Source organism: Globicephala melas, chromosome 2 (assembly GCF_963455315.2).
Source record: "Globicephala melas chromosome 2, mGloMel1.2, whole genome shotgun sequence".
NCBI classification, from domain to species: Eukaryota; Metazoa; Chordata; class Mammalia; order Artiodactyla; family Delphinidae; genus Globicephala; species Globicephala melas.
In genome coordinates, this window is record NC_083315.2 from 149,213,000 (window position 1) to 149,238,602 (window position 25,603).

The 25,603-nt window shown below is 41.0% G+C and overlaps 2 protein-coding genes across 3 annotated transcripts in view; one reads left to right on the forward strand and one right to left on the reverse strand.

The window, feature by feature from the left end:
• BBOF1 (basal body orientation factor 1) overlaps positions 1 to 10,270 on the forward strand; it is a 39,614-nt gene extending 29,344 nt beyond the window's left edge. The window contains exons 10-12 of one of the 2 annotated variants that reach the window (XM_060295045.1): positions 4,255 to 4,329; positions 4,497 to 4,611; positions 9,361 to 10,270. In XM_060295045.1, coding sequence (XP_060151028.1) covers positions 4,255 to 4,329; positions 4,497 to 4,611; positions 9,361 to 9,372 — 202 coding nt within the window. In that variant the 3' untranslated portion in view covers positions 9,373 to 10,270. Of the gene's footprint in view, positions 1 to 4,254; positions 4,330 to 4,496; positions 4,975 to 9,360 lie in introns of those variants that run through there. The other variant, XM_060295044.1, reaches the window with a different exon arrangement.
• Positions 1,389 to 25,481, reverse strand: ALDH6A1 (aldehyde dehydrogenase 6 family member A1). The gene is made up of 12 exons (XM_030831674.2): positions 25,361 to 25,481; positions 17,765 to 17,824; positions 16,668 to 16,742; positions 15,572 to 15,733; positions 15,265 to 15,343; positions 14,561 to 14,863; positions 13,300 to 13,421; positions 11,735 to 11,924; positions 11,342 to 11,523; positions 9,776 to 9,955; positions 9,433 to 9,531; positions 1,389 to 7,735 (listed from the first exon to the last, which is right to left on the reverse strand). Exons 1-12 carry the CDS (start codon positions 25,415 to 25,417, stop codon positions 7,631 to 7,633), a joined length of 1,614 nt encoding a protein of 537 aa, XP_030687534.1. The 5' UTR covers positions 25,418 to 25,481; the 3' UTR covers positions 1,389 to 7,630.
• Between the last annotated feature and the right edge of the window lie 122 nt (positions 25,482 to 25,603).

The window sequence follows — 25,603 nt, forward strand, 5'->3', positions numbered from 1 at the left end:
CTATCAAACCTAGAGGCCATATAGGAAAAGTGAACATATTCTTACTTAGAATTAAGGGAATGGGAAAGGACCAGGAAATATCAATATGAAAGGGTCATACTGCTTAGCTACTGCAACTCCCAGAGATAAAGAATGGGAGATGTGTAAGTGAGCACAAAAATGAAAGAGTTATTAGAGTTAAAGGGGAAAGAAAATCGATCAATCTTAGGTGTTTAAGGTAATGCTTCCTGAGAAGGTATAACATTGTTCAGCTGAATGAGTGGTAACTAAAGAGAAGCATAACAATTGTTAAGATTTTATTGGTCTGCAAAGATAAGTAAATTATTTTAAAGCTGATTATTAATCAAGGGGATCTCTAATACCAAGAAAAAGACCTGGAAAGGAAAACAGAAATCCACAGGTACTCCAAATAATTATTTTTAATGATTAGTTTCACTCTCTTCATTATGTTTTATCAGTGACTATAACCCTGGTTATAGTCACTTTATAGTAACTATAAAGTGGCTAAAATAAATCAACCACTTACTGATTGCTTGTTAAATGCTTGGCACCATTGTATTGTGGGGATTCAAAAGAATCAAGGGACGTTGCCTTTGATCTCAAAGAGCTTACTATTTGGTTGCCCAAACAAAACCAAGCATAACAAGGAAAAAAATTAGGTGGCACAATAAAGTAAAGATGGAATTCAGACAATGCGTCAGTGGGCTAGAGTAGTCAGGGAAGATTGAAAGAGGGTGACCCTGTGGGGTGCCTTGTAGGATAGTGGTAGAGCAGGGAGGGCACATCAGGCAAGGGGTAGACAGCCTAAGAAAAAGCCCAGAGTTAGGAATGGGTGTAGGGTATTTAGGCAACATTGAGGAGAAACTGCCTGTCTTGAGGAAATTTGGTGATGCTAGAGAGTAATTACTAATTAGAAATAAGGTTTAACCTATAGACTGAGTTATGATGAGCCTTAAAAACCATGCAGAAAATCCTGAACTTTTGTAGATTCTAGAGTACTGTAACATAGTTTTCTTCTCTGCCTTAAAGGAATACAAAGAGCAAGAAGCCAGACTCATACTCTCTCACTGGAAGGGTTCACAGGTCATTGTTCTCAGAGCCGACCTTAACGTAACACAGTGACATGTATGACGGATTGGAGGACAGAAATAGAGTTGGGACCAACAGAAGCTGCTGCCCTGCTCTGGGCACGCAGCAGTGAGGGGTTTAGGCAGGAGTAAGGGCAGTCGGAATAAAGGGGAGAAACAGAGAAAGTAAGGAAGGAGAAACAGGACTTGGTGATAAAGGACAAAAGGAATAAAGAAAAGGAGTAAATGTTTAAGACTTTTAGCTTAAGACATGAAGGAATGGTGGTATGAAAGGCAAATGAAAAATCTGGAAAGCCAGCGTGAGGGAAATGTTTAAATTTTATTTAATCCATCCGTTAATTCATTTAACATATACATACTGAGTGCCAACTATTTACTGAAGATATAGTGTTGAGCAAATAAAGACATCATGCTTGATTTCAGGGAGTTTTTGGTCTACATGGAAGAAAAACATTGTTCAAATCATCACACAAATAAAAAATACAACTATGACATAGGTTCAAAGGAGTGGTATACAGTGGTAAGAGAGCCTAGATTAGGGGAATCTGACCTAATTGAGGAGATCAGGAAAGTCTCTGAGGAAGCAGAAGCTTGAGCAGATCTCTAAAGGTAAGTAGGAACAAAATGGGGTGGAAAAAACATTCTAGGCAGAAGAAATACAAGTAGTATTTTCAGTGCTGAACTGGAGATGTGGCAACATATTGGAGTTAAAACCACTTAAGGCATTTGCAAAGAGTGATTGGAGTACACATGAGAGTTTAGGAAGGGAGATTTGAGCATGTTTAGTGAAAATTGGTACTTGAGTTTAGGAAAGTGGATGAAGATACAGGAATAAAGGGGCTGAGACTAGAACCTTTAGGAATAACCACAATGAAAATAAACAGGAGAGGGCTTCCCTGGTGGCACAGTGGTTGAGAGTCCGCCTGCCGATGCAGGGGGCACGGGTTCGTGCCCTGGTCCGGGAAGATCCCACATGCCGCAGAGCGGCTATGCCCGTGAGCCATGGCCGCTGAGCCTGCGTGTCTGGAGCCTGTGCTCCGCAACGGGAGAGGCCACAACAGTGAGAGGCCCGCGTACCGCAAAAAAAAAAAAAAAAAGATAAAAAATAAACAGGAGAATAAAAAAAGAGTACAACCAAAAGAGAAGAGTTTAAAGAATTATAAGCTGAATGGAAGATGGAGGATTTTGAAATGGCTTTTGCATCTCTGGTGGACTTTCAAAGAGTTTAATTGAAGAGGTAGGGGTAGAATCCAGACTGTAGGCACTGAATGTCTGTCTCATTGTGAGTTGATATTTCTGTACCCCAGGAAATACAGCCAGAGTACCAGGCCTCAAGTTCCACACTGTGTTATTTTCAACACTTGGATAAACAAAGGAATTTGAGTGAAATCTTTCACACCAAATCAGTGAACTTGAACTGGCCACAATGGGATGATGCCTAAGCCTGTTGGATGAAAAAAAGATAAGATAGGAATAGGATGATGAAATGAGAAAGCTCAAACCAGCGGGGGAGGAATTAGATGATAAAAGGTCTTCCAAGGCAAGTGGAGTAATTAGGAAGTTGGTAAGAGTTCACAGTTGGTTGTATATGATTGTGAATCCAACAATACAATAGTTTTCTTTGTGATTGAATTAACTCAAAGGAGTATAACCAATAAACTGCACTCTTTAGTGCATCAACAATCACTCTGGCTATATCTCAGGCACTAGAGGTATCTAAGGTACATTTTTTTCATGCATTATTTTTGGACTATTTAATATAGCCAGATTTTGAATGGGGTTATGCTGCTTTCATATGCACCTAATTGAGGACAAGTTTTAGGAGTGGGGTATGTCTTTATCTGCTGGCAAATCAACCTACTATACTTTTTGTAACTCTGTTAATCTCACTTTCAAATTAGAATATTGAATGAATGATGTTGATTTCCTGGTTTTGTTTTTTTTTAGATTGAAAGCAGATTTATTCAGGGTGATACACACTCAATAGACAGAATGTGAGTCATCTCAAAGGGCAAGAGGGCCTATTTTTCTGTTCTTAAACTAGAATTTCCAAAGTATAAGAAAAAATTTTCATACTGGGTCTATCTAAATTGGTAACTTTCCTGTGTTTTGAGATTCTTTTTGTGGGAAGGGAATTTTTTGGCCTTGCTTTTGGTCAGTACTCTGGTTCAACCTTGCCCATCACCATTTATAGCTGTTTATTATTATTATTATTAATTTTTTGCCTGCATTGGGTCTTCGTTGCTGTGCGTGGGCTTTCTCTAGTTGTGGTGAGCAGAGGCTACTCTTCGTTGCAGTGTGCAGGCCTCTCATCGTGGTGGCTTCTCTTGTTGTGCAGCACAGGCTCTAGGCGCGTGGGCTTCAGTAGTTGTGGCACGTGGGCTCAGTAGCTGTGGCACACGGGCTTAGTTGCTCTGCGGCACGTGGGATCTTCCTGGACCAGGGCTCGAACCCGTGTCCCCTGCGTTGGCAGGCTGATTCTTAACCACTGTGCCACCAGGGAAGCCCTTAATAGCTATTTTATGAGTATCATCATGATTATATTCATAAATATTTCCATTTCTTAAGTTCAACATGTCTCAACTTTAAGAGAATGTAAGTTTAAATTAACTTGCCTAATATTATACTGCCTCTATGTGTGTATGAAAGCTCATTTTTGAAAATAAGAAGCCCATCCAACTGAAGCATTTCCCTTTAGCAGTTTTATATTTATTTATTTTTTAAATTTCTATTTACTTATTTATTTTTGGCTGCGTTGGGTCTTTGTTGCTGCATGCTGGCTTTCTCTAGCTATGGTGAGCGGGGGCTACTCTTTGTTGTGGTGCACGGGCTTCTCCTTGCAGTGACTTCTCTTGTTGCAGAGCACGGGCTTCAGTAGTTGTGGCATGTGAGCTCAGTAGTTGTGGCACGCGGCTCTAGAGCGCAGGCTCAGTAGTTGTGGCCATGGGCTTCACTGCTCCGCGGCATGTGGGATCTTCCCAGACCAGGGATCGAACCCGTGTCCCTTGCATTGGCAGGTGGATTCTTATCCACTCTGCCACCAGGGAAGTCCTATATTTATTTATTTATTATTATTATTATTTTTTTCCTTTAGCAGTTTTAAAGTGTAGTTGAAATACAGGGCATGTGGAGACACTGCCTCATTGTTAACTTATACCCACTACAGGAAATACGGCCAGAGTTCTAGACGTCCAGTTCCAGACTATATTGGTCCTGATGATGAAACAACAAAGGAGTTTGGGTAAGCTCTCTTGACAAAGCAATGAACATGAGCCTGATCACAATGGTGGTTGTAGACATCTTATACATACTAGAATTGAGTGAGAATAACATAACAAGTATATCATTGTTCTGAACCAAGTTCCGTGTGTGTGGTTGTTGACAAGTCTTACTTTGTCATTATTGTAGGGATGAAAGTAAGCTTCAAGATCACATCTTCATCACCCAGCAAGTGCCAATCTTAGACTCTACTGGTGAACTGGTGATACCCAATATTCAGAAAGGATCACAAGAGTCTGATATAGTAAGGAGTCTGTAATCTAACCAAACAATATACATAATTGTTCCCCTTCCTCATGCAGCTTCCTCTAAGTCACAGTTCTTTTCTCTACTAGTTGGGAGCTCTCAGGGATCACTGAAATGAGTAATAACATTAGTGTGAGATTGTGGACATTTTAATAAACAATATCCACACTAAGGAAGACATATATTTAATGCAAATGCATATTTGTGCCTCTTTTAGTGTGGAAAACCTATAAATTGCCTTTTGAAATATATAGCCCAGTTAAAATATGTACTATCCTTTATGTAAGAATAAACATAGTGACCATGTAACTGTTGGCTTTGGACAGAGGTGGGAAGTCTGGGTCACTATAAGCTAGCGGACAAAGGCATTATAAGGAAGTACAGTACCATTAAAAAAAAAAAAAAAGCCAGGTTTTCTTTTTAAGAGCTTTTTACTTGTAATTTGTTGTACATAATCAATTAGTACAATGTAAAATGTGAGAAATTTCCAGTGAGGCCACATCAGAGCAAAAAGAAAATACTGAATTTTTTAGCAGCTACTAGCATGAACACAACTGTACAGATTTTTTTCCATCTAAGAAATTAGAAACTTTTCTGAGTAGCAAGTACCTAGCCAAATGAGTTGATTCCAATTAGAGCAGCACAATTCTGATTAGTTAGCATTTCTTAAAAAGTAATTTTCCTTAAATGTAAGGAAAACTTAGGAGTCTCTGTGATTATATTTAATTCCACTTGGAATTTAGACAATATGACCTTTTATTCAACCCAGCCTGTAGTTGTTGGACTGGATTAAATATTACTACCAGTTGTCAGCTGTGATAAGAGATAAAACAAGAGGCATTCTATTATGAAATTATAAATTTCTATTGCCTCACCTTTAGGCAGGCAAATCCAAAAAAAAAAAAAAAAGCGCCAGGAGGGTCATAAATGTATTTTATTAACGTTCAATCACCTTAAGTGATTAAAGATTTTGACATTCTATCCAACAGGTGGTAGTAATAAGCCTAAAATCCAGAATGCACAAACATTCTAAAGGTTTTTACCATCCTTAATTCATTAAATAATCCCCATGGAATAGGTTAGCATTATCTACGTAACTAATGAGGAAGCAGAAAAATAAATGACCTATGTCATCTGGCTGAGGACCAGAGACTACTCTATCAGAAATGAGAAGCCTTCTCCTAGGTCAATGGGTGAAGACCATATCAGAAAGACAGGATTCAACTGGCATGGTAGAGCAAAAAGAATCTACTCAGTTTAGCACATAAATTTCTGTTCTGACTTAAAGTTGAGCTATAGCAAAGAAACAAAAAGCATAAAGACAGTTGAATTAATGGTAGCAGAAGAATCTGTCAAAGCATTTCTTTGACTACTTCACACATGGAAAGCTTTGAAATTTCTTAGGCCCCAGTTAATTACTTTACATTAGGGTTCTTTCATTAAAAAGTATCACAGGGCTTCCCTGGTGGCGCAGTGGTTGAGAGTCCGCCTGCCAATGCAGGGGACACGGGTTTGTACCTGTCTGGGAAGATCCCACATGCCGCGTAGCAGCTGCGCCCATGAGCCATGGCCGCTGAGCCTGTGCGTCCGGAGCCTGTGCCCCGCAACGGGAGAGGCCACAACAGTGAGGGGCCCGCGTACCGCAAAAAGAAAAAAGTATCACAAATGAGAAATGCAGGCAAGAGGAAAGAACAATATAAAAATTTTGACAAGTAATATCAGGTTAGACTTACTTTAGGCAACAGTCTTGCACATACTTGGAGAACACTTGAGTCTGAAGGTTTTGAGCCTCCACCCCAGGAAGTAGGAATTTGGTTTTTCCCTTCCAAACGGGAAGAACATTTTTAGGAAGAATTTTTGTCTTGGAGAATTTAACAGTGTCGCCCAAGGTTGTATCTTTAAGGGTGGTTCATTTTCTCGGACCCTTTGTTACTCAAAGTAAAGTACTAGGAGTCCTAAGAAATGTTCTGTTCTTATACTGATTATACTGATTAAGTTCAGCATTAATTTGATTTCAAAGCTAAGAACAGTGGTTAAAACTTGTTTACAGAAATGCATTTTGGAAGAGAAAAATATTGTAAAACATGTAGTGAATGTTTCTTCAGTTTCTGATTCAGCCAATGAGAAACTGCCATTAATCACTTCTCAGTAAACATGAGATCCTGTTAAGCATCAAAAAAAAAAAAAAAAAGAGTCTTGCTCACTTTCATGGTTTGGAATACCCCTTGATTTCTGGGCCTGATATAACTTTCGAAATAGTTTTCTAAAAAAATCCTGTTGGCATCTGAATTAATGACTGAAGCATTAATTGATTGCTAAAGCAAACCCTGAAATTTAACGCTTGGCACACACCACAAAGAGTTGATTTGTCCAATGCATACTGAGGTATCCTTGGGAAGTGGTTTTAAGGAGCAGGAACAGTGACAATGATAGAATTAGTGGTCATGAGTCACTAGGACAAAGTGGCATTCAGCAGAAAAGACAGAAGCAGTTGTCACATCTGTGGGATAAGTAGAGATGGATTATATCTTGTGTGGTGTGGGATAAATGAGAGACTCAGCAAAGCTTCACAGAGAGGCCTCACCCACTGGCATTTATGTGGGGCTGTGTTTGACGATCAACCAAAGGGTGAATTATTTTTGACCTATTTCCCCATACAAGAGATCCTCTTCCTTGGAAGATCGTCTTTACACACACTAATGTTCCCTTCCTTCAAGTCATCAGAAAAGGGGAAAATTTTTAGAAATCAGGTCTAAGCTCTTATTCCAGAGAAGCACTTCACAGTTAGAACAGTGACCTCAGAAATAAAATTATGAAGAGCAAGTGAAAATCTGGTTTCAGAATTACACTAGGAGTCTCCCTATTAACTACTTAACAGGGGATAATGGTCCTGTGAAAGATTTTAGTTACATAGTGTTCCAATCCCAGGGATCTGATCTGAGCAAAGTTGGCAGTTGGAGTTGGTCAAGAATAAAGGGCAATTACTCAGGATGGACTGAGTCCAGAACAACTCATTTCTAACGGCCCATGGTAGGCATGACTACAGCAGGTGAGGAAAGAGAAGCATCTTCTTCTTTCCACTGTGAAGTGACAGTTTTTAGCTGAGTGTAGAACTGGATGCCCTAAAGAGAACAAAGAAAGAAAAAAAAAAGAGAGAAAGAGGGAGTTATCATATATGCCTGGGGGTTTCAAGATTCCTCTTTTAATCACTTTTGAAGGAGATGCTATGAAATGCTATTCACATTCCTACTGGAGGAATAGGTGCAACCAAAATTAAATATATTGCTCATGAGATAATTTATGTAAAACATTTAGCATATTACCTGGCACATCTAAATGGAAAAATTGAACAAGGTAAACTATTAAACTTGTATTTATATTATAAGAATAGGCTTGAGTAAAAGAGAATAGACTGCAGATCTAACACATAAAATTACTAGCAAGCTAGAAGGATACTGTTAGAAAAAAACACACCAGCTTGATTAAAATACTCTTCTAGAATTATTAGACAAAATCTGGGCAATGTTAATATAGTGAAAACAACTTTAGAGATTATTACATACTTCCAATATAAGATACAACTGAAGTTTACATTTTATTATGTAAGAATGATACTTTTATGTCTTCTTTCCATAGTGCAAAATAGCAATTTAAGTACCTAAGGATTTAAGACTTCAAACTGTATATAAGGTCAGTCTTTTACTCTAAGAAGCCTCACTCACCAGAGTAACTTAGAGTAATTAAACAAAGACATAGCAGGAAAAAAACTCCAAAACTGACAAACTATTTTAAGCAAGAGTTTTACTCTGCTTCCCTTGAAAGAAATTTTTAATAGTATCAAACTAGTCAATTTTACAAAAGCTGTGACTAATGCACAAACTGGATAATCCACCTCCAAACAGTGTTTCTTAACCAGCTGGCTACACGGTCAGAGCCTGCTGTGTAATCCCACTGTTAATTTATTATTAACCTATGAAAGGGAGACCTGTATAGAAAATAAGTAACTTTTTACTGAAGGTCCCAAGATGGCTGTATTTCTGTGGGACTACAAAGAACTTTCACTAGCCCATTTGTCCAACACGTATTTGGGTACTTGCTCTGTGCCACGTTCTGCAGATAAGTAAATAATAATTACAGTGTGATGAGAGCTTCTTAACATGGCTTAAATAGTCCTACTACATGACTTGCCTCTGCCTACCTCTCTAACCTCATCTCTTACCACTATCTTCCTTATTCACTCACTGTGCTCCAGCCCATTTCTGCTGTTTGAACATGCCATGCCTGTTCTTGCTTTAGGATATACGCACCAGTTGAAGGATGTGATAATAGTGGTAATTTGGTTCCAGATCTGCTCTATTTATTTATTTTTTGTTCGGTGCTGCATTTATATAATTTTTATTATAGAATAGTGTTTAATATACAGAAGGTGCTCAATAAAATTTTTAGTAAATGAGTAACTATTACGGGAGCAATGTGTGCAGTGGGGGCACATGAGGACATACCCAACCCAACACTGAAGGGGATGGTGATGGTCAGAGGTGATTTTCTGGAGGAGTCCACACTTTAAACTGGGGATTAACAGTCAGATGAAAAGGCGGGAGAAACGGGGGATACAGGAAGAGACGGTCACAGGCAGAGGAGAGGACATATACAAAGGCTTGGATTTACTCATGCTCTTTCCCAAAAACTCTTGCCTTGAGTTATTCAGGAATTGGCAAAATTTTGTTAACTTTTATATCTTTTCTAGGGAAACTACTGACTTGTTCCTGAATATGTTCAAGAAAGTTTCTTAGAGGAAAAATATATTTTTTAAAGTCACCTGTTTGCCATAGAAATTGGTGTCTCCCCTGAAGGAAGCTCGAGAGCCAGTGAATGAGAACATTGGCAAAGGCACTGGAATGGGCACATTCACCCCAACCTAAAGCAGAACAAATCCATGTCAAATACTAAGAAAAACAAAGGAACTTTCCATTCAGAAGCCCAAATGCTTGGCGTCAGAGAGACCAATTTTAACTACCCACCTTCCACCCGATCCTGCATCCCATGAGCTTTTATTCCTGAGGGAGATCAGAGGGGCAGTGACTAATCGCTGTTTACCTTCTCCCCTTACATAGGAAACAGTAAATGGCTACAAGAATATCCTAAGAATTCTGTTCACAAACCTGTCCAACATCTACCAGGTGGGAATATTTCCGAGCAGTGGCTCCATTGGTGGTGAAGATGGCAGTTCCATTTCCATATGGGTTGTCATTTACGATCTTGATGGCTTCATCCAAAGTGTCTGTTTCCAGAACTACAAGAACTGGGCCAAAAATCTCCTCTTTGTAACAGGTCATATTTGGCTGCCAGGAGTGATGTAGCAGAAAAGAAGTCAGTATTTCTTGCTTATTTGGTACTTTATTACCCAGTTGCTTAATGAACAGCTTTTATGTTAGTAATAATCTCTTTTCATTTTAAATCACCTATTAAAAAAAGTCCTTTCTTGCTGTGTTCCATCTTCCAAGCTACCAATCATAAATAACTTGAAATTCCTATTACTGTAACTATATAACTACACTCCTTTTCTTTAAGCACTGTATTTTTAGGTCTCATGACCCATCACTAGCTTCCTGTTTTATGCCTGTATTACTTGTTTATCCAATTGTTATCTTACTGAAAACTACTTGAAAATTCATTTTTTGAATAAATCAAATATATATTAAAAACACCACAGGCGAATTTTTCTATTTAAAGAAATCCTGTGCTAAGTTTTCTGTAACATAAACAATCTATTCTCATTTGTTCCTTTGCCTCCCAAATGAGTCTGTACATTTTTATTTTGGTATCAGGTCACATGAAACATTGAAAACATCTTTTACCACTGCAGCTGGTCAGCTGTGTTTGTTGCTGATAAGTGGATTTTTCCTCAATGACTCTGTGGCAAGAAATCTCATAATTTCTACTACACTTAGATTCAGCTCTTGACTATTCAGGATTATAATAGGATTAGTGGGGAGATCTGAATTTCAAAAAAACTCCTCAACATAGTCATTGAGGAGTCATTGTCATTTTAGCTGAGCAACTTTCAGTTTTGATAAATAAAAATTGACACCAATTCTTTTTCTTTTGTCACTTTCTGGTGAAGATGTAGGTTTTCAATAACTATTGGGGGCTGATATATTGATGGAGACACTGCAATAGCTATAAGCTAGGCAGTAAGAAGGAGAGGAAAGAAGAATTTAACATTAAACAAGTAAGAAGTATAACGTAAGATAGGAACCGGCAAAATAATGGCCTGTGAGCTGGAGTGGCTTGCTGCCAGTTTTTGTACAGCCCACAAGCAAAGAATGGTTTCTACAATTTTTAAATGGTTGAAAAAAATCAATCATGACACCTAAAGCTATATGAAATTCAAATTCCATTGTCCATAAATAAAGCTTTATTGGAATAAAACCACACCATGTTAATGGCTGAGTCGAGTAGTTGTGACAGAGACTATTTATCCCTGCAAAGCCAAAAATATTTACTCTTTAGCTCTTAAGTTATCCAACCACTGGTATAGTGGAAAGAGGTTGGAAGTCAGGAGGGGAGACTCATTCAGACTTGAGATAAAATAACTGAGTAATTCTGGCAAGAGATGAGGTCTCTAGTCATTAAGTGTCTTCATTTATAAATTAGATGAATGAGGTGCCTTTAGCTAATTTCACAAAATTATATATTTGCAAAATAAATAATCCAGAGTTGTTCACCTTGGCATTTGAGATGATGGTTGGCCCAACAAAGTTGCCATTTTCATAACCTTTGACTTTAATATCTCGCCCATCAAGAAGGATGGAAGCTCCTTCCTTTGTTCCACTATCAATCAGATTGCAGACTCGCTCTTTTGCCTGGGGGGTGATCAGAGGGCCAAGATCAGCTCCAGGCTGGTCTCCTGTAGAACAACACAGAAGTATTTAAGGTCTTCATTAACATAAATTATGAGTGCTAAATAAAGATGAATCAAAATGACAAGTAGTACAGCACAAAGAGAGACAATGGAAAGAATAAACATGATTGCTCCCACTGGACAAGGCCAATGCGAAAATCAAGAGTTTAGTGCCACAGATGCAAAGTCTAAAGAAGCCGGGCAGATAACTGGTTACCTGCATTGACTCTCAGCTTTTTGGCACGCTCTACCAGCTCTGGCAGCCACTTCTTAGCTTCTCCCACAAGGATCGCTGTTGAAAGAGCCATGCAGCGCTGACCAGCGGCTCCAAATGCTGCCCCAACGAGCTGGTTCAGAGTATTTTCCTTATTGGCATCTGGCATGACTACCCCATGGTTTTTGGCTCCCTAAGGAAATACAGAAAGTACATGAATCTTCCTTGGCAAAATACAATTTGGCTAAGAAATTAAAGAACCTGAGATTTCAGATGAGAATTTAAGGAAAGGGCTCGAGAATTTATCCTGTGTTGCTTTGAAAATAGATTTATTATCATTTTGATATTGCTGAAGTACTGGTAACACTGAGTAAGTCTCCAGGTTACTTTTGCTTCACTTCCTCAGCTGAAAGGCTGATAGGTGTTTATTTAGATCAAAACCATTATCAAACGCCCCCCACAAAAACAAAACACTGCCTCAATCACGTTCGGTCAAATTGACAGGCTAAACACTGCATCCAGGAGCCAAGGAGAACTCCCTTCTCTTTCCTAAGTTAGCTAGGAAAGAATCTGTTGTTTGTCAGAGGTTCCAGTTATATGAAGAGCAATGTAAACATAGAGCTGCCAGTAGCCAGCTGAAAGGCAAAATAGGAGGTAGGGCTCCTGATACACAATTTCCGGAAAGAAATTCCCCCAATTGGCTTGCTTCTAGATACACAGCCTCATAAACTTCTATGTGGGACTGACATATGGTCATTTCCACATGTTTCCAGGTACAGCTATAGTTGAGTACATAAATAGATACCATGTCTGCTACTTAACTGTATCCCATTACACATAGTATAATGTTAGACACAGAATACATTCAAGAAATATGTAGTGAACTGGGAGGGGCATAAATCAAATTGGCCAAAACACATCCAGCCATGAAAAGAAACAAATGGGCATATCATGAACAGTCTCCAAGCCTATACATAGGTGGCTACCCTTTTTGCAACATTAGTGGAAGGGTAAGAAAGTAGCAACTGGACATTATATTTAGTATCAAAGAATTGCCAAGTATTTGGCGAGGAGCTAGTCACTAAGGAACAGCAAAACTATGCAGCCAAGTAAACCACACTCATATATCATACAGGGATATCTGGCTCTTTCCAGAGCCTTAAATAGTCTGGGCTCTTAGGGAAGATCATATCTTTGACATTAGTAGTTAGGATACGCCTTAAAGGCAGGAAGGATGGGGTCTAGCTGGAAGAATGGTTGAAGGAAGAAACAGGGCCAGAAGCAGAACTTGGCAGTTACTCCTGAAGCCCAGAGAATTTGAATATCATTCTTAAGGAGAAATGTGACTTTATCACCAAGATTACCTGGTTAAGATAAAAGGTAATTAAAGTGACAGAGAATAAAACTCATCACACTGTTCATGGTTAAAGGGAAGACAACCAGGATGAATTGTGAATAAAGAAACACTGGCATTAGAGTGGGATGAGTGGCCCCTCTGCTGACGGGCTTTTTCTAGGTAATTTTAATACATATAACAGAATTTGGGGGAAAAAGGAATAAGAAGTTACCATATTGGCTTGAACTCTCTTGCCATGTCTTGACCCTCTCTCAAAGATGTACTCTCCTGCCCGGTTGGATCCCACAAAGCTGATTGCTTTGATATCAGGATGATCGCAAATAAAGTTTACAGCTTTAAGAAGAAAATAAATGATTACCACAAAGGAAAAAAGGGCTGTGGGATTCTCAGCAAAGCAAATTTCTCCCTTTCTCACTATTATGAATGAGAAGTTTTCATACTTTTGTTTTTCTACCCTGGATTCCCATTTTGGAGTTCTGTCCTTGTTCTCTTAAATTCTTTTTTTTTTTTTGGCCACGCTCCACCGCTAGTGGGATTTTAGTTCCCCGACCAGGGATCTAACCTGCGTCCCCTGCAGTGGAAGCGAGAAGTCTTAACCACTGGACTGCCAGGGAAGTCCCTCTCTTAAATTCTTTAAACTACAAATCTTATTTAACCTCTTCTCTTTCATTATTTTTCCACTTGCTAGTCCAGAATTTCTACTTTTAATCTAACTCTGAAGGCTACAACTCCTATTTTCCTCCAAAATAATAGCCTTTCAATACTCAACTCTTCCTTTTGTCCTTTACGAATGTGATATTTCCTCAACTGTCACTTATACTGGGACTCTAAGATACTACTATGCCCTCATGTGAGAGGCAATAGAGCATACTATTTAAAAGTAAAAACCAGGGTCAGCCTTCTTAAGTATACACATCCCGACTTTGACAGTTTCTAGCAACGTGACTTTGGGCAAATCACTTAATTTCATTATACCTCAATTTTCTTATCTGTAAAATGGGAAAATAATAGTACCTACCTCAAAGGGTTGTTGTAAAGACTAAATGAGATAATATATAGAAGGCATTAGGAACAGTGCTTGAAACACAGAAGCACTTTTCAAGTGTTAGCTATTATTATATGAATCAGAAGGACTTCAGTACCTCTGAGATCTATAAAGTCTGAGTTAAATAACCTTATAAATTCTCTCAATATTGAAATGAAAACTTCTCTTTAATCTCATCTGTATCTTGCCCTAACCATATTTCTTTGTCCTAATGTATTCTGTAGGGCAAGAAGCACCGCTACTCCCCAGTTAGTTACCTTAGCACAGAGGCGGCAAAACAATCAACAAACATTATCTTCAAACATGGAGGTTACTACTAGTAAATCCCTTCATCCCTAGGTTCTTCATCCTAAAACACCCCATCACTGACTCAACACCTTGATTTTTTGGTATCCAGATTAAGTGCCATGTACAGAGGGGCAGTTACCTTCATGTTGTCCATGGATGACATTCAGTGTTCCGTCAGGGGCACCAGAGTCCTGAAGCAACTTGGCAAGAAGTATAGTTGCTCCAGGGACTCGCTCTGATGGTTTCATTAGGAAGGTATTTCCACATACCATGGCCATAGGAAACATCCAAAGGGGGATCATGGCAGGAAAATTGAATGGAGCAATGCCTGCACACACCCCCAGAGGCAGACGGTAGGAATAAAGGTCCATGTCTTTGGTGATGGATGGCATGGTCTCTCCCAGCATGAGGGATGTCACACTGCAGGCATGCTCAACCACCTCTGGAACAGAGAAGGAGCAGTCGGGCCACCAACTCTCCACACTGTGCACTATTTAGTTTTGTCATGCTCTAGTCAGCCCTGAGTGGCAAGACCAATGACAGAGGGAAGAAACACTGACTTGCCGTGTGAAGGGGTTGCGTAAAGTGAGATTATCTGAATGGGAAAAAGAAAGTGCAATACATATACCATTTGGAAGATCATTTGAGTAAAATAATGAATGAAGTAAACCAATCCCACAGATACCTGAGTACTGTCATTTCCCATAAGTATTAAAAAAGATATCATGGGATAGCAAAATCTACATAAAGGAAGAAGCAATCCCCCATCTGGGGTCTTTGCCTCTCATTTTCCTTTGCTTCTTCCCAATGTCCCTGAACTCCCCATGAGGAATCCCTGCTTACGAAGGCCTCGAAATACATCTCCTTCGGCATCGGCTAGGGTCTTCCCTTGTTCCAGCGTGATTAACCTGGCAATTTCTTTCTAGAGAGAAAACACACAAATAGAAACCAACGCAAGGATGTGCCTCCTGTTAGTTCTCAGGCAGCCAAAAAAGAATAAAAGTCAGGGAGAAGTACTATGAGGGAGAGAGCCATGATCTATGTCTCTCTGTATTGTACAGTTAGGGAGAGCAGCTAAAAGTGCCTCTATGAGAGTGACAAGTATCCCCTAGGCAACAGTTTGGAAAATTATACCATTCAGATTTCTTACCAAGTTTTCTTTAATGAGTTGTTGATAGCGGAGCAGGACCTGCTGACGGCTTAATATTGAAGTGTCTGCCCATGCGGGAAAAGCACGTTTGCAGGAAGAAACTGCTGCATCCATTTCAGCCTTGGTGGCTTGAGGGACCCGACCAATGACCTCATTGGTGGCCTGATGGAGAAAGCAGCACATCAGGGACTTCTCTGGTGGTCCAGTGGTAAAGAATCTGCCTTAGGGCTTGCCTGGTGGTGCAGTGGTTAAGAATCTGCCTGCCATTGCAGGGGGGACAGGCTCGATCCCTGGTCTGGGAAGATCCCACATGCCACAGAGCAACGAAGCCCATGCACCACAACCACTGAGCCTGCACTCTAGAGCCTGTGAGCCACAACTACTGAGCCCACGTGTCACAACTACCAAAGCCTGCGCGCCTAGAGCCTGTGCTCCGTGACAAGAGAAACCACTGCAATGAGAAGCCCGCGCACAGCAACAAAGAGTAGCCCCCGCTTGCCTCAACTAGAGAAAGCCCGCACGCAGCAACAAAGACTCAACGCAGCCAAAACTAAATAAATTAAATAAATAAATTAAAAAAAAAAAACTGCCTTACAATGCAGGGGGCACAGGTTCGATCCCTGGTCAGGGAACTAAGATCCCACATGCGGCGGGGCAACTAGGCCTGCGTGCCGCAACTACTGAGCTCGCGCCCCTCAACTAGAGAGCCTGCGCACCACAAACTACAGAGCCCATGTGCTCTGGAACCCGCACACCACAATTACAGAGCCCACGTGCCCTGGAGCCTGTGAGCCATAACTAGAGAAGCCCGCACGCTGCAACAAGGATCCCACATGCCTCAACGAAGATCCCGCGTGCTGCAACTAAGACCCGATGCAGCCAAAAATAAATAAAATAAATAAACAAATAACAAATCTTTTTTTTTAAAAAAAAAGCAGCACATCATCCTTTGTCCCTGCCCCACCTTCTTCATTTTTCATATAGTCGCAGGGGCAGCGCCATGTGCTTCACAATAGACACCCTGGTCCCTATTTTCCCACCATGTTCCCAGAATTCTAGGCTAGTTAAATTTAAGTCCCAAAGCAGCTTTGCTTACGGGGTTGTGGATGTCCATCCATTTGTCACTTTTGGATTCAATAAATTTCCCATCAATGAAAAGCTTTACAGATGGCTGGGGAAAAAAAAAAAAAACACCACAAAACTTTGTATTAGTTAGTTGCTTTACTTCTCTCTTTCACAAAGAGAAAAGGAATTGGGGTTGATAACTGAATTTTCTGCCTTCTAGAAATGTTAGCACTAGGAAAGAGATATACAATATACTTGTCTATAGTGCTTATTAATATGGGGCAGAGCCTCTCAATACTGTGATCTCTCTGTAAATGGGAAATTCCCTGCTAATCACACAGTGGAACTTCACAAGTAAATATATGCCACTGAGAAGCTTATACTAAAAAAGCAGTAGACTCTGTGTTAACAAAGATTAGCTATTAGGACGTCTTGGCCCAGCTGACTTTCTGTCACATTACCATGAGCATGCATTACCTTTATGATCAAAAGATTTTAAAAGACATTTCTATCTGTGTAGTTTTTCTGAGAAGTAGCTTGTTTTCATTAAATTTTCAAAGTGGTCTGTGGGCCAAAAAAGGTGAAAGATTACTATGTTACAGTATGTGCATGCTTCTATATAAACAGGATTTTGAGCACCAGTCCTTATATATCGGGTTTCGTTACTGCAAATGGCTGATAGACAGTAGGTCTGTAAAAACAACTCTAAAGGTTGTAAAGAAGACAACCTTTCTGGCAGGCTCAAGAAAACCTCTAGAAGCCAAGAAAATGTATCTTTTGACACAGTAATCCTAATTCAGAAGGGAAAGAAGAAAACTACCTAAATAAATGTTTGTTTTATAACACTGAAAAACAGAATAAGTCTAAATGTTATCTGGAAAAATTATTAGTTAATTCAGGCTATATCTACTTGATAGAATATTATATAGCCATTAAAAATCATAATCATAAAGACCACCATGCAATATTGTAAATGCTTACAACATAGTAGACACAATATAAGAAAACCAAGATACAAAATTTCAGATAAACTCTGATCATAATTATGTAAAGAAGATAAATGGGAATACCCCCAAATTATACTGGATTCCTTCTCAGAAGTCAGCCTTTATTACCAAATAAACTCACCACTGAAGATGAAGAGAAGGAGGATGCTGGGTGCCAACTGGAGTTCACCTTGGAAGAAACCTGGGAGGTAAAAGAATGGTTATTTTGATAAATGAGAGCAGAAAATTATTAAAAATTTAGTGAATGGCTACTATATGCTTAACATTATACTAGTTACTGTGGGTATATGAAAAAGGACTTGGTGTTTGCTCTCAAGGGTCATACAGGCTTTATAAAGAGAAAAGTTGTGAGACTATGAGACACAGCAAACTATGAGAGAACAATAAACCATAATGATCATGTGCTCAATTTCCAGGACAGTCCTGGTTAAAAAAATATTTTTTTGTCATTAGACCATATTTTTCTAATTTTTGGCCTGGTACATGTAGTCACCATAAATTAAAAATAAGAAAACACTTAGGATGGTGTCTAACACAATAGGTGTTGAATATAAGATAGTATATAACCAAGTGTCAAATGTATGTATAATACGCCCACACAAATACTTAAAACATGAATGTTCATGGTAAATTTATTGGTAACAGCCTAAAATTTGGGAACAACACAAATGTCCACAATTGGATGGGTGAATAGGGAAACTAGTATGGTATATCCATATGTTGGAATACTACTCAGCAATAAAAAGCAATCGACTATTGATATATGCAACATGGATAACTATAGTAATTATACTGAGTGAAAGAAGTTAAGACTTAAAAAGAGTATATACGGTATGATTCCATTTATATAAAACTAAAAAATGTAAAAAGTAATGTCAGAAAGCAGATGAGTGGTTACCTAGAGACGACGGAGGAGGAAAAGAGGAAGGGGGTAAGAGAGAAACGTTTTGGGGCAATGTGTTCACTATCTTGATTGTGACGTCTTCACAGGTGTATACAAATATTAAAACATCAAATTATACACTTTAGGGCTTCCCTGGTGGCGCAGTGGTTAAGAATCCGCCTGCCAATGCAGAGAACACGAGTTCAATCCCTACCCCGGGAAGACCCCACATGCCGTGGAGCAACTAAGCCCGTGCACCACAACTACTGAGCCTGCACTCTAGAGCCCACGAGCCACAACTACTGAGCCTGAATGCCACAACTACTGAAGCCTGCACGCCTAGAGCCCATGCTCCGCAACAAGAGAAGCCACTGCAATGAGAAGCCCACACACCGCAACGAAGAGTAGCCCCTGCTTGCTGCAACTAGAGAAAGCCCATGCACAACAACGAAGACCCAACACAGCCAAAAATAAACAAATAAAAAAAATTATACACTTTAAAATATATACAGTTTATTTTAGGTCAATTTTATTTCAATAAAGCTGTTTTTTAAAATGCCACATGTGGGCTTCCCTGGTGGCGCAGTGGTTAAGAATCTCCCTATCAATGCAGGGGACACGGGTTCGAGCCCTGGTCTGGGAAGATCCTACATGCTGCGAAGTAACTAAGCCCGTGTGCCACAACTACTGAGCCTGTGCTCTAGAGCTCGCAAGCCACAACTACTGAGCGCACGTGCCACAACTACTGAAGCCTGCGTGCCTAGAGCCCGCGCTCCGCAACAAGAGAAGACATTGCAATGAGAAGCCTGCGCACCACAACAAAAAGTAGACCCCGCTCGCCACAACTAGAGAAAGTCGGCGCACAGCAACGAGGATCCAACACAGCCAAAAATAAATTAAAAAAAAAAAAAAGCCACATGTACCTAATAGGAAAAGAATGTGTTATACAGGTAATAGGATTTAATCAGGAAATGGCAGGGGTCGGGGGGATCAGTTACAATAAAGTCACTCTCTAAAAAAAATAGTTTGTATATATGCTATGCAAGTTGATATAAGAAATACTGAAGTCTAATCAAAGTGAGCAAACTAAAATAGTCAAGACTGGGTTGTAAAAGGAAGCTGCAATCTAATAATCTATTACCTTGTCTGAAGAGAAATCATGTTAACCAAAGAGTTTAGGGCTGCATAAAGTACAAGAATTTGTTTGTGTGCCTGTAGCACTGTCTAGAGGAAAGGGTGCTGGTCCTTTGGGCCAGCAGACAGTCCTTCCAAATGCCTGGTCTGCTTCCTCTCCCAGTCCCCACAAAAGCTATTTCAAACCATCAACACTCTCCTGGAGACCACCATGTCTTACTTATAGTCACGTTCCGAATACCAACACAGTACCTGCTACACAGTAGGTGTTCAGTAAATATCTACTGAACGAAAGAAAGGTCCACTGGGCAGCTTATATTGCCTGACTGTCCCCCACCCCAGACTTGGTTAGCTGTCCTTTTTTGTACTCCATAGCAGCCAATATTTCCCCTAAGAGGTTATCTGTCTGTGTTGTAATGACCTAGTTACTTGTTTGTTACCCCAAAGACTATAAATTCCACGAGGGCAGGCACTGAATCTTGTTTACCTACTTTACAGAGTTACTGAGATCAAGCTTGTCCAGGTATGAAAAATAGCTAGCAAGTAGTTGGTGCTCATTACATGTTGTTATTACTATAAATACTTATTTGCTCACACTCCTTGCTATTTCAAAACTTAACAATTCTCTTAAAATTTTCAACTCTGTTCCTTTCCTTCTCACTCTTAAGAGCTGATCTTGCAGATGTAAACTATTATATATAGGATGGATAAACAACAAGGTCCTACTGTATAGCACAGGGCACTATATTCAATATCCTGTGATAAACCATAATGGAAAAGAATATTAAAAAAAGAATGTCTATATGTGTATTACTGAGTCACTTTGCTGTACAGCCGAGATTGGTACAACATTATAAATCAACTATATTTCAATTAAAATTTTTTTAATTAAAAAAAAAGAGCTGATCTTATTTTTTCTACTTCAGCGGAAACAGAAACCATCCGATGGGAACTTCCTCAACTTCTTACCAGTAAGCCTACAAAACTGACCAATACCCATCATTTTTTCCTTTCTTCCTCTTATAGTGGAGAAGGTAGCTACCAAAGTTCACAGGGACAGAGTGACTGGGAGACAGAGGTGCACAGAGGTGGACTGACTGAAGAGGTGTCTGTCCTGTAATCTAAGGCTAATCTCTGCACCTGTGCTCTGAACTGTTCCTCCTGCCTCGGACACCTCCATCAATGATCTTTTCTTTCCTGTACCTTAAACCTCTCTCTATCCAATAGCCAGAGTTCTCTATACCAATTACCTCCCCATCTCCCACTAACTCTTCAATCAGCTCCAAGCTTTATGATTGAACACGAGTGACTTCCTCCATACCATGGACTCTTCCGAGTCCTTCTTGTACTTGACCTCTCAGCAGAGGTGGAGAGTTATTTAATCATGCCCTCTGTCTGAATCCCCTCTCCACTTGTATTCTGTGATGCCCTGGTATCTTTTCTATTTCTTGGGCCACTTTTTCTATGCCTTCTATGCTGGTTCAGTCTCCTATACCTGGCCTCTAATGGTTGAGTTCCTGAACAAGGAGTTCCTGAACTCTCCTTGGGTGATTTCATCAACTCCAGTGGCTTAATTATCTAGATCCTGGTGATGCCCAAATCTGTAATTCCTCACCAGAATCTTCCTCTTCAGGTAATACCTACATAACTGTCTTCACCACATCTCTACTTGGATGTTATTTAGGTACATGTTGAAAAAGCTGACCTCATCTTCCTTCCACCAACCGGCTCTGTTTCCTATAGCCCACCTTTCAGTAAATGGGGCTACTATCCACCTAGCTGCCCAGCCAGAAACTTGAATGTCACCCCAACTCCTCCCTCTCCTCAGTGAATCAAACAAGTCCTGGCAATGTCCTCCCAGAAGTCTTTGAAATGCACCCCCTTCTCTCCACCCCTCCTACCCTCACCGAGGTCTATACCATCATTGTCTCTCACCTGGACTTCAACAATGGTTTCCTAACAGGTCTCCCAGCCTCCATTCTTAAACCTTCTGAATCTAGTTTCCACTCCATAGCCCGAGGGTCTTTCTAAAACACAAACCTGGTTAGATCACTCCTTTGTTTAAAACCTACCAATGGCTTTCCATTGTCCTTGGGATAAAGACTCACCTTGACGTTGCTTAGAAGACTCTACATAGTATCTTTACTTCTCTAGTTTCCTAGCTTGTTGCTTTCCTCCTTGCTCTCTCTATGCTCCAGCTGTTCAGAACATGTTTTGTGCTCTCATTGCCCTTGCACATGCTGCTCCCTCTTGCCTGGAATTGTTTCATCACATTTGCTTGGCTCACGTCTATTCCTTAGCTCCCTATCACTTTGGGTACAGGTACAGGCCAGTTCTGTAGGCTTGCTAGCAGGAAGTTGAGGACATTCTCATCTAATGGTTTTTGTTTCCTCTGAAGTAGAAAAAACAAGATTAACTCCTGTGAGTGAGAGGGGCAGTAGCAGAGTTGGAAGTTTTTAAGTCTCAATCTCTGGTCTAGGCTAAGTACCTGATTATGAAGTTCATAAAACACCCGAATTCCTCTATTTCTCATATCGCACTAGGGAATAGTAGCTTATTTAATTATTAAGTCTCTCTCCCTTAGATCACTAGATGGTTGTGTCCTAAGCCCCTAGCACCATTCCTGGACTAGAGTAAGCACTCAGTAATATTCTGCAGAATGAAAGAATGAGTACACATCAAGCAATTGTTGGATATTAATTTTGTTTCATGTAAATTCTCTTACAGGGCAGAAAATGCACGGATAAGCCAACTGGAGCATTCTAGGTCACTTAGTTTTTTTTTGTTTTCTTTTTTAAAAAAATAGTTATTTATTTATTGGCTGTGTTGGGTCTTCGTTGCTGCATGCGGGCTTTCTCTAGTTGCAGCGAGCGGGGGTTACTCTTCGTTGCGGGTGCATGGGCTTCTCATTGCAATGCCTTCCCTTGTTGTGGAACACGGGCTCTAGAGCACTGGCTCAGTAGTTGTGGCGCACCGGCTTAGTTGCTCTGCAGCATGTGGGATCTTTCCGGACCAGGGATCGAACCCGTGTCCCCTGCATTGACAGGCAGATGCTTTTTTTTTTTTTTTTTGCGGTGCGCGGGCCTCTCACTGCTGTGGCCTCTCCCATCGCAGAGCACAGGCTCCGGATGCACAGGCCCAGCGGCCATGGCTCACGGGCCCAGCCGCTCCGCGGCATGTGGGATCCTCCCGGACCGGGGCACGAACCCGCATCCCCTGCATCAGCAGGCAGACTCTCAACCACTGCGCTACCAGGGAAACCCGACAGGTGGATTCTTAACCACTGCGCCACCAGGGAATCCCTAGGCCACTTAGTTTTATTTTGTCATTGGCACACAGTCTCCCTGCTGTCAAGAGGGTATAAAAGGCACTGCATCTGGTATAATAAAACATTATCATATAGTTTTGAAAGGTTAGATCTCCTTTCTTTTCTTCATTTTCCAAGACACACTCATTAGTACTGTTGCTGAAAAAACTATCCTATGTCCAGTCACAACAAACTCCTTGTTCTCTAGATGTTTATTTCATACTTGCTATTTCCTTTACCAAGAACTCTCTTCCCCTCTACCTAAAGGCCTCCTACTCTTGCAATACTTAAACCCAGATCAACCCCTTTTGGAAGCTTTTCCTGAATTGCACAGGTGGAATTTGGGGCTCTTTCCCTAGGTTCCTACAGTACTGTGTGCACTCTTACTGTTTAGCACTTATCATTGCATTACAGTAGGGGGGTTTTCAGTGAATATTTTACTTATCTCTCCTTTCCCAAAGCTTGGGACAGTGCCTGACACAGAAAGAGATGCCAAGATGTAAGTCCTGAATTCTCAGCCGCATTAGTTACTAGTTGGGAGACTTTGGATGACCTTTAGTGTCAGGTAACTTACTTCATTATATTAATTCTAATCTTCACAGATATTCTTAAAACTAGGAAGTGGTGGTGCTGGGATAGAACCCAAGTATGATTGTGCAGCCTGTGCTCTTTCCACTGCATCACTGAAGAAAGTCATTGAGTCACTTCAGACCAGTCTTCTTATCTTTAAATGGGAGTGATAATATCTTGACTGCCAGAATCTAGACTACTCTTTATCAAAGTGTCACGTTACAGTAACTCCTAGTTGACTTAGAATTACTATCTCTGTTCTTTCCAGGTCAACTCAGAAGTTTCTGAAAATGAATCAGAAAACAGTGTCTATTTCTAAAATAAAGTACTTGGGAAGGGAGATTCTTTTCCTTGATGCAAAGGACAAAATAGCTTCTTAAGGCTCTCAATGACTTGTGATGGCAGAGGAGGCAAAGGAAAAAAGTCAATTTCAGTAGAAGAGTTTGAGGAGAGGTTGGTAATGGAAAGTATAGGATGGAAACTTTGTTTCTCTACTACAAAAACAAAAAAACAAACAAACCTAGAAAATCAGAACTAGGATCACATCAAGAAATATGAGGAAAGCCAGATCATTTGACAAACCCTTCCAACCCATTCTCCACAATGTCCCATTAAATAGCATATTTAAACAGGAATCTTTGCCGACTCTGCTAAGAATCTTAAAAATGCATGGTCTCTGCAGTAGAACTCACTGAAACCTGGTAAATACTAATATTATCTAACAGCCCAGCAATATAGAGGAAGAAGTTCCCAGGCTGGATATGAGTAAGAGAAGCAAAATTGCTTCTTGCAGGTTCCAGAATGTTGCCTGTAGTAAATCTTGCCTCATAATCTAAGTCCTTGTAAGGCTGTGAACAACGGGGGGTTGCGGGGCGGGGGGTGGGGGTGGGGAAAGGCTATGAACAGAGTTGTAAATCACAGGCCTCAGGCATGCAGCTTCTGTATCTCCTATTCTTAGGCTGGCTTCAGAGAGGACCTAATCCCCCCACCCCACCCCCACGGGCAGAGTTGAGTCAGGCTAGGAGCTGACTTGGGGGTGGGAACTTGGAACTTACACTTCTTGTCTTCCTTGGCTCCCATTTTCTATCACGTGCTTTAGAGATGTTTAGTCCTTTGCATATGCTTGGAACAAACTGGTAGCATTAACTATGTGTCCTTATTCACGGCCAACATAAACACTGTAACTTTGCTGAGAGAAAGTTAAACTCAAAGTCTTGGCAAGCAAGGGCACAGCCCACAGCCTGTGGAAAATACAAAGAGCCATAGCTGGGGAAAATAGCTCAGCAAATGGCTGCTTTGAGGGAAAACCTAGTGTACACTTCAAGAAGGAGATTCAAAGTTCATTCACTGACCCTCGCCCCTCGTGTGCCTCCTACCTCCGCCTTTACCTCGGACTGTAGACAGTGAAGGGAAGGGTGGGGGAAGGGAACAATCTGGATGCTCCCGGCAGAGAAAGGTGACCAGAAGGGGAGTTTTGGGGGCAGAGAGGTGGCTGGGGCAGAGAGGTGGCTGGTGCAGAGGTGAAAGGGAAAGACGGTGGGCCGACCGATAGAGGTGAGGGCAAGAGAGTGACGGCAGGGGCGGGGCAGGGCTGGAGGAGGAGAGTGGACCAAAGCCAGAAAGAGGGAGTCTCAAGAATAAAAGGGAGAGGGGTGATAGTCCAGGGCTGGATCCAACGAAGGCGGATACTGAGTAAGGTGTGGGACAGGGCCGCACTGGTCCGATGGGCACAGGAGGGTCAGCCATGAAGGGGCTGGCTCAGAGAGCGGACGGAAAGGACCGAATTTCTAGTTTCGCGACCCCTTGGCGCCACCCTCACTCGCCTGCAGGATCCGGACCCGCATTGCCGCCGCCGCCGCCACCGCCGCCACCGCCGCCATGGCTCTCGGTTGCCTCTTCTCAGCCCCCCGCACCTCTACAGTCTGAGTCTGTCCACAAGCACTACTGCTGCCAGGCCTCTCCCCTCCATCCTGCCGCACCTCCTCATTGGTGGAAAGGACAATTTCCCCTAGCCAATCACTCGTCCTAACACCTGACTCCGCCCCCTCAGTACCAGACCTGGGGGT

Coding starts and splice junctions, on each gene's coding strand:
- ALDH6A1 (XM_030831674.2), bottom strand. CDS start 25,417: ATGGCGGCGGTGGCGGCGGTGGCGGCGGCGGCGGCAATGCGGGTCCGG. Junction 14,864..15,264: donor AGATGTATTTCGAGGCCTTC/GTAAGCAGGGAT, acceptor TCTCTGTTCCAG/AGGTGGTTGAGCATGCCTGC. Junction 11,524..11,734: donor AAAGCTGAGAGTCAATGCAG/GTAACCAGTTAT, acceptor GTTGTTCTACAG/GAGACCAGCCTGGAGCTGAT.